The following is a 21,759-nucleotide window of genomic DNA, read 5'->3' as shown; positions in this document are numbered from 1 at the left end:
CTCCTGGGGCTGCTTATTATGAGGGGCTCCCACCATCCCTGTGCTATGCTGACTTCCTCCTGGGGCTGCATATTATGAGGGGCTCCCATCATCCCTGTGCTGTGCTGACTTCCTCCTGGGGGTGCTTATTATGAGGGGCTCCCACCATCCCTGTGCTGTGCTGACTTCCTCCTGGGGCTGCATATTATGAGGGGCTCCCACCATCCCTGTGCTATGCTGACTTCCTCCTGGGGCTGCTTATTATGAGGGGCTCCCACCATCCCTGTGCTGTGCTGACTTCCTCCTGGGGCTGTACCTCTGCTGTGCCCAGTATGTCAGTACAGCACAGGAATGGTGGAAACCCCTCATAATGAGCACAGCAGAGGTACAGCACCCGGAAGAAATCAGCACAGCACAGGGATGGTGGAAGCCCCTCATAATAAGCAGCCCCAGGAGGAAGTCAGCATAGCACAGGGATGGTGGAAGCCCCTCATAATAAGCAGCCCCAGGAGGAAGTCAGCACAGCACAGGGATGGTGGGAGCCCCTCATAATAAGCAGCCCCAGGAGGAAGTCAGCATAGCACAGGGATGGTGGGAGCCCCTCATAATATGCACAGCAGAGGTACAGCCCCAGGAGGAAGTCAGCACAGCACAGGGATAGTGGGAGCCCCTCATAATAAGCAGCCCCAGGAGGAAGTCAGCATAGCACAGGGATGGTGGGAGCCCCTCATAATATGCACAGCAGAGGTAAAGCCCCAGGAGGAAGTCAGCATAGCACAGGGATGGTGGGAGCCCCTCATAATAAGCAGCCCCAGGAGGAAGTCAGAACAGCACATGGATGGTGGGAGCCCCTCAAAATAAGCAGCCCCAGGAGGAAGTCAGCATAGCACAGGGATGGTGGGAGCCCCTCATAATGAGCATAGCATAGGGATGGTGGGAGCCCCTCATAATAAGCATAATGACTGAGTCGTCGTCGATGCGACGACAACTGATCTGAAATCCGAAATTCGTAAACAAAAATTCGTATTGCGTACAGAATTCGGACGCACGGCATTTCGGATCCTCCCGAACGTACGAATTTTGGGAAATTCGTACGAATTTGAGATTCGTACGAAACGAATCGCACATGTCTAATATCTAACTGAGATCTTGAACAAGCAATATGCAGGAAGTAAGGTTGTAAGCAGGTCCATACAAGATTTGTCCCTGCTTCTCTCATGGTTTATGTGTGAATGAATGAATAACTTGTATAGCGCTACATATGCAAACTAAATCGACTCAGGGCACTTTTGCTGCTACTGTCCGTCTGGGTTTTCAGAAGAGATGCGTCTTGAACTTCTTCCTGAAGGCCAGATAATTTTCCTCCGAGCGGATGTCTGCGGGTAGAGCATTCCATAGCTGTGGTCCTTGTACTGCGAACATTCGTTCGCCTTTTAATTTGTAACGGGTCTTGGGGATGTGGAGGAGGTTCTGGTTAGTTGACCGGAGAGTGCGACCTGGGGCGTAGTGCTTTATTTTGTTGCAGAGGTATTTGCGGGGATTTTCCTTGTGCACATTTAAGAGTGAGGCAGAGGGTCTTGAATGTAACTCGATCCTTCATGGCTAGCCAATGGAGGGTCCTCAGGGGCTGGGTGGTTGATTGATTACTACGTGTGATACATGAAGTGCGTTTTAGTGAGCAAGTGAGGGTGTCTGTGTTCCTACATACAATAAGACCATTGTGAACAAATGTAGCCAGCCTCTGACAAGGAGTCAGATCACAAAAAAAAAAATAGCAAATTGGAAAGTTGGAGGAGGCTGAGAGCACCAGGAGGTACTTTCTTGAGCTAAGAATATATACATTAAGTTCAAGAAAACTCTGTTCAAGAATGCATACTTGAACAGAGTTTTCTTGAACTTAAAGTGGTTGTAAACTCTTACAAACCACTTTGACCTACAGGTAAGCCTAGATTAAGGCTTACCTGTAGGTCCAAGAAATATCTTCTAAATCTACAAGGTTTAGGAGATATTTACAAAAAGACAGCCATAGACAGCGGCGCGCAGGCGCACTGCTCAAGCCGCAGATCGCGGCGATATGCCGCTCGTGCCGGCTCCCCTGCGCATGCGCGGGAGTGACACCATCGCGGCTCTGGCGAATTACAGCGCCGGAGCAGCGAGACCCGGAAGTCACTCCGGGATACATGGCAGCGGTGAACATGAAGACGGAGGACCGCTTTGGGGGCTTCGTTCTCAGGTAAGTTATTTATAATGAGCTAGTATGCTATGCATACTAGCTCATTACGCCTTTGCCTTGCAGATTGCATTTTTTTTTAAGTGCCTTTACTTCCTCTTTAATGTCACTTTGACTTTCTTGCTATAAGAAACTTCAAGTGTGACCCCCTGACATCACCCAAGGGGTGCACATAATATTCAGTGAATGAAATGCTATAGAAACATTTTATCATCTACAAAACCGCCGCTCCGGCCCTATCACCTTCAATGGGAGGCTGAACTGGGTAAACGGCTCGACCCGGAGGACTGGCAAACTATGACCAAGGCGCAGCCTACATGCTCCAGAAACGTTCTCTTCCTGGAGAACTCGTACAAGGTGTTCTATAGGTGGTATTACACCCCGGCGAGGCTGGCGACATTTATCCCGTCTTACTCCCCCCTATGTTTTCGCGGATGCCCGCAGGAGGGCACCATGGCTCACATCTGGTGGACCTGCCCCAGGGTGACCAGATTATGGGTCAGAATATATGCTCTACTTCGTACACTCTTTCATGCGGACATTAGGAGAGATCCTTTTGAGGCCCTCCTGTGGAAACCGATTGCAGAGCTCCTGCATCCGGACCGTCAGCTAGCTGCACATTTATTTACTGCAACCAAAATCACCATAGCAAGGGCCTGGAAGACTCCGGTTCTTAGCTATGAGGCAGTGAAGAACTGTATGAATGATATTATGGTGAACGAAAAACTGACAGCGATAGCATCAGATACCCATGCTAAATTTCTTCGGGTCTGGCAGCCCTGGGTGGCTTATACCCGCCCATCCAGATTTGATCCGGTACTTCTCTCCCTTTGACCATTGGATCTCCCCCCCACTCCAGGGACCCCCCTGCTCCCCCTTCTTTCCCCTCCCCCCCTCTCCCCTTCTCTTTTCCTCCTTTTTCTTTCTTTTCTATACTTCTATCACTATCTTTTCCTCTTAATTGCTGCTTTTTTGCACCTGTCTCACAGCGCACTCAGGCTGCCCAGTGGCATCTCTGCCCAGTAGTGGGTCTTTTCTTCCCCTTTTGAAAGCAGCCCAGATTCATCAGCTCGCTGTGTAAGAGTCTTGTTTGACTTGCTATCTGCTATGTGATTATCCGACATAGGTACCCCATCAAACAAATAAACTCTGTCCGCCCCTACGCCCCCTTAGTTTTGCTCTATGGCGTGCGGCTGCGTGTCGCGGCCAGCCTTGGATACTTCTACATGATTATTATAGGCCGGACACGAGTCCACCATTGTTATGTCTATATGTAACTTTTCACAGGTTCTTGATATGTTTTTGACAGATCTTTGTCATTCCTGTATAGTCTCATTGATGTGAATTATTTTCAATAAACCTTTTGTAAAAGAAATGCTATAGAAACATCTCAGAGACCATGGACATGTAACAGGAGATAGTTGGAGACTGGAAACGTGCTATAGGAATTATTGGGGAGTTATTGGAGACTGGGGAAATGCTTTAGGAGGCGGTCATAGACTAGAGCAGCTTTCTCAACCTTTTCAACATAGAGGAACCCTAGAAATAACTTTCTGGTCTCAGGGAATCCCTGTTAAAAATGACTGTATCTACAACCCATGATACATTGGTGTGATGGTCAGTGGGAAGAATGTTCCTTACACTTGTGGTCATTGGGAAGAATTCCCCCTCTAAAAAGATCAATGGTGTCAGTGGGAGACAGAAATTGCTCAAGTAATATCTAGCAACCTTTGGAGCAACCCTGGGGTTACATGGAACCCTGTTTGAGAAACCCTGGACTAGAGACACATTACATGAGCCTAATAGAGTTCCCTACTATTACTTTCTACTTATAAATGTAGAAGGCACTCATTTTATAAACAATACAGATGCTATTAAAATTCCTTGTGCCACATTTAATATTTATTTTAACAAGGTCCATTATAATAAACCTAAAGTAAAAAAAAAAAAAAAAAAAAGGACAACACAGAAAAAATAATAAATTGCGTATAAGAAACTTTATTGGCTTGAGTAAACACATTGTAAGGAAACCACAGGCCACTGTCTGCTGGGGCCCTGGTGGCCACCAAATAAGTCTCAAAGGGCCAAATGTGGCCTTCAGGACCCAGGTTGGGCATCGTGGTCTCGGACATTACCAGAACAAGATAAAAGGAACACCCCCATTTCTGTTATAAGGAAACTCATACTTTGGATGTGGACTCTAGTCACCAGGACAAATATAGAAAGCTAAATCTGTCCCAGTGAGGACACAGAGAGCAGAGGTTCAAGCCCTTCTACACCCCATTCACAACTAGATTTTAGATAATTCATAAGGGTTTTGCCATAGGATTCACACAACAGTTGTCTAGGATTCACACAGCTCTCTAATTGGATTTCATTGGAAAAACATGTGAAGCCCCATACACACACATACATACACATATCAGATTTTCTGCTGATTTTTTTCCTTCATATTTACCAAAACCATATAATATGAGGTCAAACCTTAGGAGTTTCAATGCGTATGCAATCAGGCAGGTCCTTGCGCTACATGGTTTTGGTAAACCTGAAGACAAAAATCAGCAGAAATTCTGATAGTGTGTATGGGACTTTACTCTTGGGTGAAGATTGGGTGAATCTTGAGTGAAAACATTTACAGGTAGACCCCTATGTGTAACTCACATTATTTTCATGTAAAATCAAAATACAATTCCGAGAGATATTTATGAAGAGTTTCTTCTTCACAACGTGCAAAGTGGAAAACATCCTCCTCCAGCCAAGCAGGAAAACAGGTCAATTTTTCTGGGATCTTCAGAACGTTGTTTATGGGCATCAAATTTGATGAAGAACTTTGGTATTCCTTCTGTCGAGTTTACCAGCAGATGCGCTTCTCCTGAGTCGCGGGATCACCGTAGACCTCCACCTCGCACAGGCTCAGGTATTCATTGCGCCCCGGGATCACCACGCTGACGTATTGACCCTCCATCCCGTTACAGCAGAAAGTTATTTTTGCAGAAGAAGCCCTGGTGATCTTACCGCACCTGTGGAGGACAAACGGGGACCAACACAATGATATTGTAGATCTCCCTCAAGTGAATGAAGGGCATTTTCTATAACTAGGCAATAGAGATGAACGGACTGATTTCTGGCTGACTGACTTGGGGATGGTGCACTTTGCAAGTGCAGTTGCTGCAGAGCATAGTAAATGAGATGAAGAGAATAAAAAAATGAAAATGCATTTTTGCTTGCACATGCTTGGATGATGGAAGGCGGTAGAGCTTTCCCTCATTTACTACACTCTGGAGAAACTGCACTTGAAAAGTGCACAGTCTATTTGCCTTTAGTAAATTCACCATATGTATCACCATTAACCACTTGCTGACCAGGCACGGCTGGAATGGCACAGCTGGACGAAACAACGTTATGTAATGTCGCTTCGCCCAGTGCCCACTAGGGGTACGTGCGCCCCCCCCGAGCCAATGCGAGTGCCCGGCCCTCACGATCACCGCCAGGCTCCCGCGATCACTCGGGCACAAGGAGAACCGACAAAGGTTTGCGCACAGGGTGTGGCCAGGTGTGCCAGGGCACACCCTAATCACCCTGTGCTGCACAGATTTCCCCTGCAGCTTGGCTGCAGAGAAAGGGACTAGGGAATCTAGAGGAAGTTCCTTTCTCTGTCCCAAAAAATGAGACATCAGGGGTCTGTTTGGACCCCTTATTTTTTTCAAAGCTCCTTAAAAATAGGTTTAAAAAAAAAATATATATATATATTTTAGAAAATATTGTAAAAATGTAATTGTAAAAAAAGTAATAATAAAGACATTATTAAAAAACTAAATGAACCAATCTCTGCCCTACTGACACTGTCCTACTATATATATATATATATATATATATATATATATATATATATATATATGTATATGTATATATATATGTGTATATGTATATATATATATATACATATACACATATATATATACATATACATATATATATATATATATATATGTATATGTATATATATATGTATATGTATGTATATATATATATATATATATACACACATATACATACATACATATATACATACACACACACACACACACACGTACGTGTGTTTGAGCTTTGGGGTGCACACCCTAATGCAATAGGCTATGCACACCTATGACAACCAGGATCTGTGAGAACACACGTTCTCATACTACAGTTCCGGTTCACATACTACAGAGTATAATTAGCGATCTGTCATCTCCCTTGCACAGTCCCCTCCTCCTTGAGTTAGAACACACACTAGGGAACACAATTAACCCCTTGATCGTCCCCTAGTGGTTAACCCCTTCCCTGCCAGTGACATTTTTACAGTAATCAATGCATTTTTATAGCACTGATAGCTGTATTAATGCCAATGGTCCCAAAAATGTGTCAAAAGTGTCTGATCTGTCCACCATAATGTCGCAGTCCCAATACAAATCACCATTACTAGTAAAAAAAAAAAATAATGAAAATGCCATAACTCTATCCCCTAAAAACGAAAAACTTTTGCGCAAACCAATCATATTAACCAAAAATATGTAGAAGAATATATATCGACCTAAACTGAGAAAAACATTTGCTTTAAAAAAAAATTTAAAAAATGGGGATATTTATTAAAAGTACAATATATTGTGTTTTTTTCAAAACTGTCGCTCTTTGTTTATAGAGCAAAAAATAAAAACCACAGAGGTGATCAAACACCGCCAAAAAAAAAAACTCTATTTCTGGGAAAAAAAGAACGTAAATTTTGTTTGCGTGCAACTTCGCACAACCGCGCAATTGTCAGTTAAAGTGACGCAGTGCCGAATTGCAAAAAATTGCCTGGTCATTGAGCAGCCAAATCTTCCAGAGCTGAAGTGGTTATTGTATGTCTCAGAGCTGGAGGAGAGTGAAAAGGGGGGTGCTAGAAGGGAGGATTTAGGAAGAAGGGGTTTTTGGCTAGCAGGGGGGATTTGTGCTGGGGGAGGGGCTGTGTCAGGAAGGGGGATTTGTGCTTGGGTTGGAGGGTCGATTTGTGTAAGGGTGGGGGATTTGTTCTAGGAGTGTAACAATTGTGTTAGATGGGGGGGATTTTTGGAGGGGTTGTGCTAGCAGGGGGATTTGCAACCTATTGATCACTGTGCCTTACAAACTGCATTTTAGAGCTTTTCACACCAGGCGCGGTGCGGTAAAATGTGGGAGTGTCCCAATACTTTTGACAATATAGTGTATATTGACAGCAGAGCTGGCACGGGGGGGGGGCAGATGCCCTGGGTGGTACAATTTATTGGGGGTAGGGGGGGAGCAGTGAATTGTGACAGGCTGGACTGGCCTACTGGGATACCGGGAACTTTCCCAGTAGGCCATCTGTCCTGAGGCCACTTTAATCTGTGGCTGGCTGCAGCGCTCCCCTCCCACCTCCTCCTCTTCTTTGTCACACACAGTGCCGGGAGCGCTGTGTGTCACATAGCTGGGTCTGTGTGTTGTCGGCGGCATGGTGTAACAAGGTCCCGCCCCCCCAGACTGGCTCATGTGATAACAGATTGAATCAGTGTTCAACCTATCACACGAGCCATCATGGGGTGGCAGGACTTTGTTACAGCGCTGCCGCCGAAAACACCCAAACCCAGCTATGTGACACACAGCGGGAGATGTCCACTGTGTGATCCAAGGCAGGCTATGGTGAGTCTGCATTCATAGGCAAAGTGAGGCTGCGATTATTTGCACAGAGAGGCTGCGATTATGAGCACAGTGAGGCTGCGATTATGGGCACAGTGAGGTGGCATTGATGGGCTTAGTGAGGCTGTGATTATGGGCACAGTGAGGCAGCATTGGTGGGCACAGTGAGGCTGCAATTATGGGCTCAGTGAGTCTGCGATTATGGGCACAGTGAGGCTGCATTGATGAACACAGTGAGGCTGCAATTATGGGCACAGTGAGGCTGCATTGATGGGCACAGTGGTAGGCTGAATTTTATGGGCACTGGTGAGACTGCATTGATCTCTTGTATCGTGTCTGCAGTCTCTGACCATCTTTAGTATGGTGTCCTCAGTTTCTAACCATCGGCTGCATTATGTCCACAGTTTCTTACCATCTCTTGTATCATGTCCACAGACTCTAACCAATCTCTTGTATCATGTCCGCAGCTTCTAACCAATCTCTTGTATCATGTCCTCAGCCTCTAACCAATCTCTTGTATCATGTCCTCAGCCTCTAACCAATCTCTTGTATCATGTCCGCAGCCTCTAACCAATCTCTTGTATCATGTCCGCAGCCTCTAACCAATCTCTTGTATCATGTCCGCAGCCTCTAACCATCTCTTGTATCATGTCCGCAGACTCTAACCATCTCTTGTATCATGTCCGCAGACTCTAACCATCTCTTGTATCATGTCCGCAGACTCTAACCAATCTCTTGTATCATGTCCGCAACCTCTGACCATCTCTTGTTTTATATCCTGTCTGCAGTCTCTAAAGGGATTTTGGAGAGGGGTGAAGCGTGGGAGTGCCTCCAGGATGGGGGTCATGGGAGAAGCCAGACGTATGTGGACTGTGGAGAGGAGACTACAGGATAAAACCAGAGCCACCAAGCTGGAGCTGTCTAAGTGAGCCCTGCACAGTGCACCTGAGAGGAGGTCAGTGACAGCGCCGCCAGGCCGGTCTAAAGGGGGGGGGGTCACTGATGTAAGGGGGACGTGAATACAATAATGTAAAGGGACACATATATAAAGGTTCCCCCCCTTATATCAGAGCAACACTGATGGGCACATTTTGTATTAAGGGGCACTCTGATGGGAAGATTTTACGTTAAGGGGCCCGTTTTGCTTTGCCCATCAGGGTGCCCCTTAACATACAATTTGCCCATCAGTGTCCCTTAATATAATAATAAGTATATTCTTGTTTTGAAAGGACATTGATTCTTTCTTAAAAATGGGAGGGGGGGGGGGCAGTTTGCCATCTTCGCCCTGGGCACCAAATGGCCTTGTTCCAGCACTGATTGACAGGAGCACAAATTGGCACAATATTGACTTTTTTTTCACAGGTTAGCCAAAAATATGAATGACATTGCAGTTCAAAAAAGTGAGCATTTGAACTTTGCACAGTGAATGAAAACATAATCCAGATTATCTTCCCCTTATAGTTGCGGGAATATTTTTTTTTTATTTCTAGGATGATTCTGAAATGATCTCAGAAGCGTCCCAAACTGATGTCATAAACACAAGCCCAAAGCCCATTGACACAATCCCTAATGCCGCGTACATCGGAATTTTGGTCGAAAAAAGCTCTGATGGTTTTCCCGACGGAATTCCGACGGGATTTCGCTCAAGCTGTCTTGCATACACGCGGTCACACCAAATTCCGACCGTCAAGAACACTGTGACGTACAACACGTACGACGGGACTAGAGAAAGGAAGTTCAATACCCAGTAGCCAATAGCTTCCGTCTCCTAGTTGAAGCTGAGCATGCGTGAGTTTTTGCGCGTCGGAATTGCACACACACGATCGGAATTTCTGATAGAAAGTCGGAAAAATTGAGAACATGCTCTCAAATTTTTGCTGGCGGGAATTCGGCCAGCTAAATTCCGATGGAGCATACACACGGTCGCATTTTCCGATGAAAAGATCTCGTCTGTCTTTTGCTGCCCGAAATTCAGATCGTGTCTACGTGGCATTACAGTATCCTGGGCCCCGTGGTACTCACACTGGGTTGTTATTGTCTGGAGAATTTCCAATTCGGACCTCAAGATCCCTCATCCTTCCCAAACAGCAATCAGACCGGCTAGAAACTACAACAACATTCACTTTGTATTTCTGTTTCAAATCTAGCCTCCACCAGGGTGACCTGTCCGCGCCTGTGTGTGAACAGAAGCCATTATACCAGTTTTGATCATTCACACCATCAATGGCCTTGTTGGCGAAACCCTTTAAAGCGGCAGTGGACCCATAATTAGAACTCTGCGAAGCTTCTCCGCTTCTGGCGATATTGGTGGCTATAGAAAAAAAAAAAGAAAAGAAAAAGATAACATTATTATATATATTGTACAAAGTTTTTCCAGTTTTTCCAAAAGGGCCTTCACCAAGAAGGTAACTGTAACCTGCAATGTAGTCAATATATTGTCCATGGCATTGCCCACCTCGTTGTGCAACATTGTTAGCCTCTCACGAAACGCATATCTGTGGCAATGAAGAGAGTGGGTTTTAGCGCCCAAACGCCGCACATATGCGCCTATAGGGGGCAGAGGTTTCTGTGCTGAGTATATGCTCACTGCGCTATTCCTGTACAGAGACCAGGCGCCCAAAGATCGCTTCCAGTCTCTACTAATGATCAGGTATTGGCCAGCTCCAGATCATGTGACCACCGTGACAGCCAATCACTGTGTAGGGAGAAAGGCCACCACACCCCAGATGAATAATTGATACAGTATCTCACAAAAATAAGTACACCCCTCACATTTTTGCAAATATTTTCTTCTTTTCATGTGACAACACTGAAGAAATTACACTTGTCTACAATGTAAAGTAGTGAGTGTACAGCTTGTATAACAGTGTAAATTTGCCGTCCCCTCAAAATAACTCAACACACCGCCATTATTGTCTAAACCTCTTGCAACAAAAGTAAGTACACCCCCTGGGCCGTCTTTAATATTGATTGGACCCTGGGTAAAAAATTTCTTGGGCCCCCCCCCCATGCAGTTTCGCTCTCCACCTACTCTGAGACATACAATAAATAGTAACTGGACTCAAAATCTGTTTACTGAATAAGATCAGGTTACAGTGTATCATTACCACTGCCTGACTGGTTGCTAGAGGTTACAGCGCATGATTTATGCTTGTTGATTGGTTGCTAGAGATTGCTGTACACCAATACTGCTCACTGATTGGTTGTTAGAAGTTACTGCACATCATTACTGCTTACTGATTGGTTGCTAGAGGTTACAGCACATCATCTCCTCACTGCCTGTACACCATGGACTGAGGAGGTGAGGGGACCCATTAACCACTTGCTGGCCAACACACGACGATGTACGTCCCTACTTTGGGGACGGATATTGTTGTTATGGCACCAGCTAGCTTCCATAACCCCGGTATCCGCGTGTTCGGCCGGTGGTCAGCTACAAGATAAAAGTGGTCTCTGCGGCGTGATATCACTTTTATTGGTGGCAGGAGAGGCCCCCCCCGCGCCGTGATCCGGTATCCTCCACCACTTACCAGAGTCGTCGGCAGCGGCAGAGGCGATTGCGTCTGTTCTCCTGTCAGGTATGGAGACGAGTGAGGGGAAGATGGCCCCCACCTGTCTCCATACCATAGCAGGGCGGAAGCGACGTCAAAACGCCACTTCCACTCATACTTCTTAAAGGCACATTTTTTTTATGCGATTTTTTCAAAATTACAATTTTTTTATTTTTTTTTGCATTTAAGTCCATATATGAGATCTAAAGTCTTTTTGACCCCAGATCTCATATTTAAGAGGTCCTGCCATGCTTTTTTCTATTACAAGGGATGTTTACATTTCCTTGTAATAGGAATAAAAGTGACACCATTATATTTTTTTATAAAAAATAAAAGGTAAAATAAATAAGAAAAACATATTTTTTTCTTAAATGCGCCCCGTCCCGCCTAGCTCGCGTGCAAAAGCGAATGCATACGTGAGTAGCGCCCGCATATGAAAATGGTGTTCAAACCACATATGTGAGGTTTCGCCACGATCGGTAGTGCGAGAGCAATGCTGGCAGCACTCAGACGTCCAATTCCCGAAGACAACCTCTAGATATGACGCTGAGCACGTGCACTCAACTTCTTTGGTCGACCATGGCGAGCCCTGTTCTGAGTGGAACCTGTCCTGTTAAACTGCTGTATGGTCTCGACAAGAGCGGCAGAGGAAGAGACGAGACCCGCAGAGGAGAAGAGCCGCTGAGGAGAAGAGCCGCCGCTTCTCGCCAAGGAGGAGAGCTCTGTGACTCCAGGAGAGAAGTGGTAAGTGCCGCCGTACTGGCTGCGTGTGGGGGGGGGGGGTTAATGAAGTGACAGTCGAGCATGGCTGCATTTGATGGGCACAAGTGGCTACATTTGACGGGGCACAAGTGGCTACATTCGATGGGGCACAAGTGGCTACATTTCATGGAGCATAAGTGGCTGCATTTGATGGGCACAAGTGGCTGCATTTGATTGGCACAAGTGGCTGCATTTGATTGGCACAAGTGGCTGCATATGATGGGCACAAGTGGCTGCATATGATTGGCACAAGCGACTGTATTTATTGGGCACAAGTTGCTGCATTTGATGGGCACAAGTGGCTGCATTTGATTTGCACAAGTGGCTGCATATGATGGGGCACAAGTGACTGCATATAATGGGGCACAAGTGGCTGCATTTGATGGGGCACAAGTGGCTGCATTTGATGGGAACAGTGAGGCTGCATTTGAGGGGCACAAGTGGCTGCATTTGGGGGGCACAAGTGGCTGCATATGATGGGCACACATGGCTGCATATGATGGGCATAAGTGGCTGCATTTTAGGGGTACAAATGGCTGCATATGATTGACACAAGTGGCTGCATATGATTGGCACAAGTGACTGCATTTACTGGGCACAAGTGGCTGCATATACTGGGCAGAAGTGGCTTCATTGGATTGGCATAATTGGCTGCATATGATGGGGCACAAGTGGCTGCATATTCAGGGGGAACAAGTGGCTGCATATACTGGGCACAAGTGGCTTCATTTGATTGGCATAATTGGCTGCATATAATGGGGCACAAGTGGTTGCATATGATGGGGCACAAGTGGCTGTGTGTGATGGGCACAAGTGGCTGTGTATGATGGGCACAAGAGGTTGCATTTCATGGCCACAGTGGCTGCATTTGATGGGCACAATAGCTGCATGGTATGGGCACAGTGAGGCTGTAATTGATGGGGGGGATTCAGTATTTTTCAGTTTGTTTGCGCCCCCCCCAAAAGTTTTGAGCACCAGCCACCACTGTGTCTTACACAATAAACATGGATACCTCTGATTCATCCGGTGTGCGGTGGCCCTTTTTTCCTACACTGAGTCTATGAGCAGGGACTATTCAGCTTTGCCTTCAGCACCCGGGATCAAGTGATGGCGGGAATAGGTTATTTGGAGTTGAGCTGCTTAATTGAAAGTTGTTTGTGTGCTGTCAGCCAATCATAATGGTCACATTATTAGGCAGACCTCCTCACCCACTGGGCGTAATAGACCAGAGAAAGGGAATCCAGGGTGGGACGGAAGTAGGGTCGCCACCTTTTCTTAGAGATGAACTCCAACACTTTAGCAGCGCACAGCAATTTTCTAGTTTTTTTTGTAGTATACACTATAGGATTAGTGAAAGACCTGGGAACCTGGGACACCTTTGAGTGCACCAAGGAGAGTGATAATTGCGAAGGATGGGGGGGTAAACATGGGATGGGTACTATAAATGGCAGGGGCTGCAAAGGGAGCCCCTGCCCTTTGCATTTGCAAGTGGCTGCATTTGGGGGGCACAAGTGGCTGCATATGATGGGCACACATGGCTGCATACGATGGGCATAAGTGGCTGCATTTTAGGGGTACAAATGGCTGCATATGATTGACACAAGTGGCTGCATATGATTGGCACAAGTGACTGCATTTACTGGGCACAAGTGGCTGCATATACTGGGCAGAAGTGGCTTCATTGGATTGGCATAATTGGCTGCATATGATGGGGCACAAGTGGCTGCATATTCAGGGGGAACAAGTGGCTGCATATACTGGGCACAAGTGGCTTCATTTGATTGGCATAATTGGCTGCATATAATGGGGCACAAGTGGTTGCATATGATGGGGCACAAGTGGCTGTGTGTGATGGGCACAAGTGGCTGCATATGATTGGCACAAGCGACTGTATTTATTGGGCACAAGTTGCTGCATTTGATGGGCACAAGTGGCTGCATTTGATTTGCACAAGTGGCTGCATATGATGGGGCACAAGTGACTGCATATAATGGGGCACAAGTGGCTGCATTTGATGGGGCACAAGTGGCTGCATTTGATGGGAACAGTGAGGCTGCATTTGAGGGGCACAAGTGGCTGCATTTGGGGGGCACAAGTGGCTGCATATGATGGGCACACATGGCTGCATATGATGGGCATAAGTGGCTGCATTTTAGGGGTACAAATGGCTGCATATGATTGACACAAGTGGCTGCATATGATTGGCACAAGTGACTGCATTTACTGGGCACAAGTGGCTGCATATACTGGGCAGAAGTGGCTTCATTGGATTGGCATAATTGGCTGCATATGATGGGGCACAAGTGGCTGCATATTCAGGGGGAACAAGTGGCTGCATATACTGGGCACAAGTGGCTTCATTTGATTGGCATAATTGGCTGCATATAATGGGGCACAAGTGGTTGCATATGATGGGGCACAAGTGGCTGTGTGTGATGGGCACAAGTGGCTGTGTATGATGGGCACAAGAGGTTGCATTTCATGGCCACAGTGGCTGCATTTGATGGGCACAATAGCTGCATGGTATGGGCACAGTGAGGCTGTAATTGATGGGGGGGATTCAGTATTTTTCAGTTTGTTTGCGCCCCCCCCAAAAGTTTTGAGCACCAGCCACCACTGTGTCTTACACAATAAACATGGATACCTCTGATTCATCCGGTGTGCGGTGGCCCTTTTTTCCTACACTGAGTCTATGAGCAGGGACTATTCAGCTTTGCCTTCAGCACCCGGGATCAAGTGATGGCGGGAATAGGTTATTTGGAGTTGAGCTGCTTAATTGAAAGTTGTTTGTGTGCTGTCAGCCAATCATAATGGTCACATTATTAGGCAGACCTCCTCACCCACTGGGCGTAATAGACCAGAGAAAGGGAATCCAGGGTGGGACGGAAGTAGGGTCGCCACCTTTTCTTAGAGATGAACTCCAACACTTTAGCAGCGCACAGCAATTTTCTAGTTTTTTTTGTAGTATACACTATAGGATTAGTGAAAGACCTGGGAACCTGGGACACCTTTGAGTGCACCAAGGAGAGTGATAATTGCGAAGGATGGGGGGGTAAACATGGGATGGGTACTATAAATGGCAGGGGCTGCAAAGGGAGCCCCTGCCCTTTGCATTTGCAAGTGGCTGCATTTGGGGGGCACAAGTGGCTGCATATGATGGGCACACATGGCTGCATACGATGGGCATAAGTGGCTGCATTTTAGGGGTACAAATGGCTGCATATGATTGACACAAGTGGCTGCATATGATTGGCACAAGTGACTGCATTTACTGGGCACAAGTGGCTGCATATACTGGGCAGAAGTGGCTTCATTGGATTGGCATAATTGGCTGCATATGATGGGGCACAAGTGGCTGCATATTCAGGGGGAACAAGTGGCTGCATATACTGGGCACAAGTGGCTTCATTTGATTGGCATAATTGGCTGCATATAATGGGGCACAAGTGGTTGCATATGATGGGGCACAAGTGGCTGTGTGTGATGGGCACAAGTGGCTGCATATGATTGGCACAAGCGACTGTATTTATTGGGCACAAGTTGCTGCATTTGATGGGCACAAGTGGCTGCATTTGATTTGCACAAGTGGCTGCATATGATGGGGCACAAGTGACTGCATATAATGGGGCACAAGTGGCTGCATTTGATGGGGCACAAGTGGCTGCATTTGATGGGAACAGTGAGGCTGCATTTGAGGGGCACAAGTGGCTGCATTTGGGGGGCACAAGTGGCTGCATATGATGGGCACACATGGCTGCATATGATGGGCATAAGTGGCTGCATTTTAGGGGTACAAATGGCTGCATATGATTGACACAAGTGGCTGCATATGATTGGCACAAGTGACTGCATTTACTGGGCACAAGTGGCTGCATATACTGGGCAGAAGTGGCTTCATTGGATTGGCATAATTGGCTGCATATGATGGGGCACAAGTGGCTGCATATTCAGGGGGAACAAGTGGCTGCATATACTGGGCACAAGTGGCTTCATTTGATTGGCATAATTGGCTGCATATAATGGGGCACAAGTGGTTGCATATGATGGGGCACAAGTGGCTGTGTGTGATGGGCACAAGTGGCTGTGTATGATGGGCACAAGAGGTTGCATTTCATGGCCACAGTGGCTGCATTTGATGGGCACAATAGCTGCATGGTATGGGCACAGTGAGGCTGTAATTGATGGGGGGGATTCAGTATTTTTCAGTTTGTTTGCGCCCCCCCCAAAAGTTTTGAGCACCAGCCACCACTGTGTCTTACACAATAAACATGGATACCTCTGATTCATCCGGTGTGCGGTGGCCCTTTTTTCCTACACTGAGTCTATGAGCAGGGACTATTCAGCTTTGCCTTCAGCACCCGGGATCAAGTGATGGCGGGAATAGGTTATTTGGAGTTGAGCTGCTTAATTGAAAGTTGTTTGTGTGCTGTCAGCCAATCATAATGGTCACATTATTAGGCAGACCTCCTCACCCACTGGGCGTAATAGACCAGAGAAAGGGAATCCAGGGTGGGACGGAAGTAGGGTCGCCACCTTTTCTTAGAGATGAACTCCAACACTTTAGCAGCGCACAGCAATTTTCTAGTTTTTTTTGTAGTATACACTATAGGATTAGTGAAAGACCTGGGAACCTGGGACACCTTTGAGTGCACCAAGGAGAGTGATAATTGCGAAGGATGGGGGGGTAAACATGGGATGGGTACTATAAATGGCAGGGGCTGCAAAGGGAGCCCCTGCCCTTTGCATTTGCAAGTGGCTGCATTTGGGGGGCACAAGTGGCTGCATATGATGGGCACACATGGCTGCATACGATGGGCATAAGTGGCTGCATTTTAGGGGTACAAATGGCTGCATATGATTGACACAAGTGGCTGCATATGATTGGCACAAGTGACTGCATTTACTGGGCACAAGTGGCTGCATATACTGGGCAGAAGTGGCTTCATTGGATTGGCATAATTGGCTGCATATGATGGGGCACAAGTGGCTGCATATTCAGGGGGAACAAGTGGCTGCATATACTGGGCACAAGTGGCTTCATTTGATTGGCATAATTGGCTGCATATAATGGGGCACAAGTGGTTGCATATGATGGGGCACAAGTGGCTGTGTGTGATGGGCACAAGTGGCTGCATATGATTGGCACAAGCGACTGTATTTATTGGGCACAAGTTGCTGCATTTGATGGGCACAAGTGGCTGCATTTGATTTGCACAAGTGGCTGCATATGATGGGGCACAAGTGACTGCATATAATGGGGCACAAGTGGCTGCATTTGATGGGGCACAAGTGGCTGCATTTGATGGGAACAGTGAGGCTGCATTTGAGGGGCACAAGTGGCTGCATTTGGGGGGCACAAGTGGCTGCATATGATGGGCACACATGGCTGCATATGATGGGCATAAGTGGCCACCTTTTCTTAGAGATGAACTCCAACACTTTAGCAGCGCACAGCAATTTTCTAGTTTTTTTTGTAGTATACACTATAGGATTAGTGAAAGACCTGGGAACCTGGGACACCTTTGAGTGCACCAAGGAGAGTGATAATTGCGAAGGATGGGGGGGTAAACATGGGATGGGTACTATAAATGGCAGGGGCTGCAAAGGGAGGGTTAGGGGGTGGAGGAAAGTGAGCTATAAGGTGAGAGATGTGGATGGAGGTGAACAAGGAAGAAATGATCAGAGGAGGACCAGAGTTGGTGGTGATGGGAAGGAAGAGGCTGAATAAATGGGAGAGCGGCAGTTCTGAAGTGAGATACGGCATTGCTAGTGGGAGTGAGAGATAAAGCAGCATGTAATGTGAATGAAAGGCAGTTAGGTTGTGTTACACTGGAGGTGGACCAAAGCATGGATGGATGAGGAGCAGGACAGGCTCGGGGAGCAGCCAAGTGAGAAGGGAAACAGTGCATGGGGTAGAGTTTAAATTGAAAGAGCCGATGAAGTATGAGAGCTAATGGCTTTTATAGGGGGAATCCTCATGAGATTAGGTCTGAATAATGTGTCCAGGTTTCAGCTGGACTGATGACACATGATTCAAAACATAATAAATTAACATAATAACTTATTACCCATGTTTAAGGGCTGGTCCATCCACGCTGCCAGGACATTTTGCCTGGGGATTGGCCAGTCTCCCCTAAGTATGCAGATTAGGACCTCCTGGTCTCCACCCACTAACTTCCAGAAGCTTCTACCAGCTTCTAGAACCAGGGGGAGGTACCAAAGACCTGCCTCTGTAGAACCATCCAGCCTGACCTGCAGTAACCTGACCCAATTTCTGACTCGCATAGCATACCATGAGCTTAAATTTGCCTGTACTAACACAAGTAGCATACTAGAGGGGGCTACACAAGAAAAGCTCTCCTATGTGTAATTCTGATGCTACTGTCAGTACATTCTCCCCAGACAATCAAACTGCTGTCCAGATCAGGCTTTCTCAACAAGGGTTCTGTGGAACCCTAGGGCTCCTCCAGAGGTTGCTAAGGGTTTCTTGAGCATTGGCCAAAGCCACTCAAATAAGTTGCCACAATTATATTTTTAGCTTTGTGTAAGGTTTGCCATACATGGTCGATTTCCAAAGAATTTTCTTTTGAAATTTAAGACATTTTGTGCGGTTTGGGATCCGATGATGCCGTCATTGATTTTCGAAATTCGACCAACCAAGCCTTCAATTTCACCTTATATTGCTACAGTAAATATTTTTTGTGGCTGGGAATCTTGTATTCTTTCTGGGAATGTTCTTTTCTTGCACTCATGCGCATTTCGATTACATTTTCCGCACGATTCTCCTATCATTGATTAGAAAATTGTTTGTTTTTAAATTCCCAACGTGCCCGATTACTCAAATTTGGTGGCCGTACGAAAATCGACTGTTGCTGCAGCACACTAATGGTGTGAAATTCGAATGAAAATTCTTAGATAAGATTTTCGACAGAAAATTCTTTCAAAATGTAACCCATGTATGGCCTGCCTTAAGCCTCGTACACACGATCGGATTTTCCCGCAGACGAAACCTCTGACTTTTGTCCGAAGGCGTATGCCTGGATTTTGTCTTGCATACAAATGGTAAGGAATTGTCGGCCAACAAACACAAATGTAGTGACGTACTACGTGGTTTTTCAGCTCTTTAGCGCCACCCTTTGTTCTCCTTCTGCTAATACCATGTTAGTAGAAGTTTGGTGAGTGTTGATTCGTGCTTTTCAGTTCGTGCTTTTCATTTTGTGTTTTTCAGTTTGTTTCTGAACGACCATTCGTCAACCAGACATGTTGCGGAATCGGAAGAGATAACGTGTTATTTATTATTGGCCTTGGAGTTATTGCTTTGACCCAAGTCCAGTCCAGGAACAGGAGGAGGAGAATTTCTTGGACCAAAATTGGTTACTTTATTAATCGTTACCATATGCCTTTGCTGTGGGAGCTCCAGGAGAATAATCCACATGATTTTTGGAATTATCTCTGGATGACGGACCCCTGCTTTCACCAACTCTTGGCATTGCTGACCCCCTATATTAAGAAGCAGGACACATGCATGAGGCTTTTGTTTTATTTTTTGGTTGAATAATGATTTGATTTGTTATATTTTCTATATTTTTGGATGCATAGAATGTACTTTTTGGTTAAGTTCTATTGGCAGATAGCATGTCTAATTTTGTTTTCTTTTTTTAATACACAATAAAAAAAATTGTGAAGAATAATACTTGGCTATGTGTTTTACTTCAAATGACAGTTTGGGAGTAGGCAGTTACATTTAAAAAAATAAATTGTAAAATTGACAAGGGACACCAACATAGTTGTATCTTTGATCGTCTAAACTACGGGAGAATGGTGTTGTGGTAACTTGCCCAAAAAAAAAAGAAAAAGCAAAATAATATTATTCTTGATATCACTAGAAAATAAAAGCCTTTTAAAATACATTTGGCAGAACTCCATCAGTATCATTATTATCCCATTAAAGAGGAGGGCCGTTTAAAAAAAAGAAAAATAAGAAAAGTCAGCAGCTACAAACACTGCAGCTGCTGACTTAATAAGCCCACTTACCTGTCCAGGGCGCCCGCGATGTCGGCCGCCCGAGGCCGACCCGTCCCTCGGCTCTTGGGTCCCGGCGCCGCCATTCCTTGTAAGGGAAACAGGCAGTGGAGCCTTACGGCTTCACTGCCCGTTTCCTACTGCGCATGCACGAGACGCGCAGCGCTTTGTGAATGGGACGCGCTGTGTTCTGGAACACACACAGTTCCCAGAACACAGCGCGACCCATTACCCAGAAGACGCCGCACGGAGGAGAGAAGACCAGAAGATCTCCGCGGAGGAGGAAGAGGAAGATTAGGATTAGTGCCTAGCAACAGGCATTTCTGGTAAGTAAAAAAAAAAAATGTTTTCATTATTTTATTTTTTTTGATTTTTTTTGTAATTTTTAATATTTTTTTTTTTTCAGGGTGGCCCTCCACTTTAAAGAAGAAGAGAATTGTGCGCTGCATTTTGAGATTTCATAATTTGGCGTGTCACGAATGTTAATTCTCCATTATGAACGCTAGTTTACAAGACCGTCCTCGTCCTTGCTTCCGAGCATGCGTGTTTGTACTTTGGACTTTTGTCCGATGGACTTGTGTACACACGCTCGAAAAATCCGATAACAGACATTTGTCCGCATTTTAAAGCCTGCCATCCAACATTTGTCTGTGGAAAATCCGACCAACAATTGTCTGATGGAGCGTACAAACGGTCGGATTTTCCACCAACAGACTGTCATCACACAATTCCAATCGGAGAATCCGATCGTGTGTACGAGACTTTAGAGGGGGATTATTCCCACAGACCACAAATGTAAGGAACATTCTTCTCCTTGATCATGACACTAATGTATAGAGTGAACTGTAGATACTGTAATATTTATCAGGTGTTCCCTGAAACCAGCACCTTATTTTAATGGTTTCTCTGTATTAAAAAGGTTGAGAAAGTCTGGTAGATGAAGGTTTTTTTAAGTTTTGTTTTTTACACTTATAATATTCTAATATTCTTACCTCCAGGTGGAGGGCTGCAGCACCAAGCCAGACCCAACGACCCCAGGAAAAGCAAAGCCACCAAAGTCTTCATTCTGGAGGAGACATCAGAAGACACAGAGAGTCAGTTATAGTGATGGACGAACTTCCGACGGGACGTTTCGCGAACGCGAAACGCGAACGGACACAAACGTTCGCGAAAACGACCGTTCGCCGCGGGCTCCATTGACTTCAATGGGAGGCGAATTTCGCAAACCTTTAGGTCGAATTTGCGGCCACGGGGTAATTATTAGGGGGTAGCACGTAGTCCCACCACCTGGACAATAGCATAATACATGTATGAGGTGAATTTGGGATCGATAACTACAAGCATTTTTTTTTTATTTGGGAAATTGTTCTGACAATTCAGGACTATGGAGCTAATGAAGGCAATGGAGGAGAGGGAAGGTCAGGGACCAGGGTAGGCAAACAAGAGGGTGCAGGAGATACAGAGCACTGACAGCAGCACCGTAATACAGAGCACTGACATCAGCACCGTGACATACAGCGCTGACAGCAGCTCCGTGACATA

The 21,759-nt window shown here is 46.0% G+C and overlaps 1 protein-coding gene across 1 annotated transcript in view; it reads right to left on the bottom strand.

The window, feature by feature from the left end:
- The window catches only part of LOC143997906 (uncharacterized), a 79,353-nt gene extending 58,060 nt beyond the window's left edge, over positions 1-21,293 (bottom strand). The window contains exons 1-3 of the mRNA XM_077493727.1: positions 21,210-21,293; positions 9,905-10,193; positions 5,065-5,229 (exon numbers count right to left, since the gene is read on the bottom strand). Of these exons, the coding sequence (XP_077349853.1) occupies positions 5,065-5,229; positions 9,905-10,193; positions 21,210-21,282 (527 nt within the window). The 5' untranslated portion in view covers positions 21,283-21,293. The remainder of the gene's footprint in view (positions 1-5,064; positions 5,230-9,904; positions 10,194-21,209) is intronic.
- Positions 21,294-21,759: the final 466 nt, after the last annotated feature.

This window comes from Lithobates pipiens, unplaced genomic scaffold, assembly GCF_037356315.1.
Source record: "Lithobates pipiens isolate NorthernLeopardFrog02 unplaced genomic scaffold, aLitPip1_a1.2 Scaffold_19, whole genome shotgun sequence".
Classification (NCBI taxonomy): domain Eukaryota; kingdom Metazoa; phylum Chordata; class Amphibia; order Anura; family Ranidae; genus Lithobates; species Lithobates pipiens.
The sequence above is the reverse complement of the archived record's forward strand: the minus strand, read 5'-3'. Positions and strand labels throughout refer to the sequence as shown.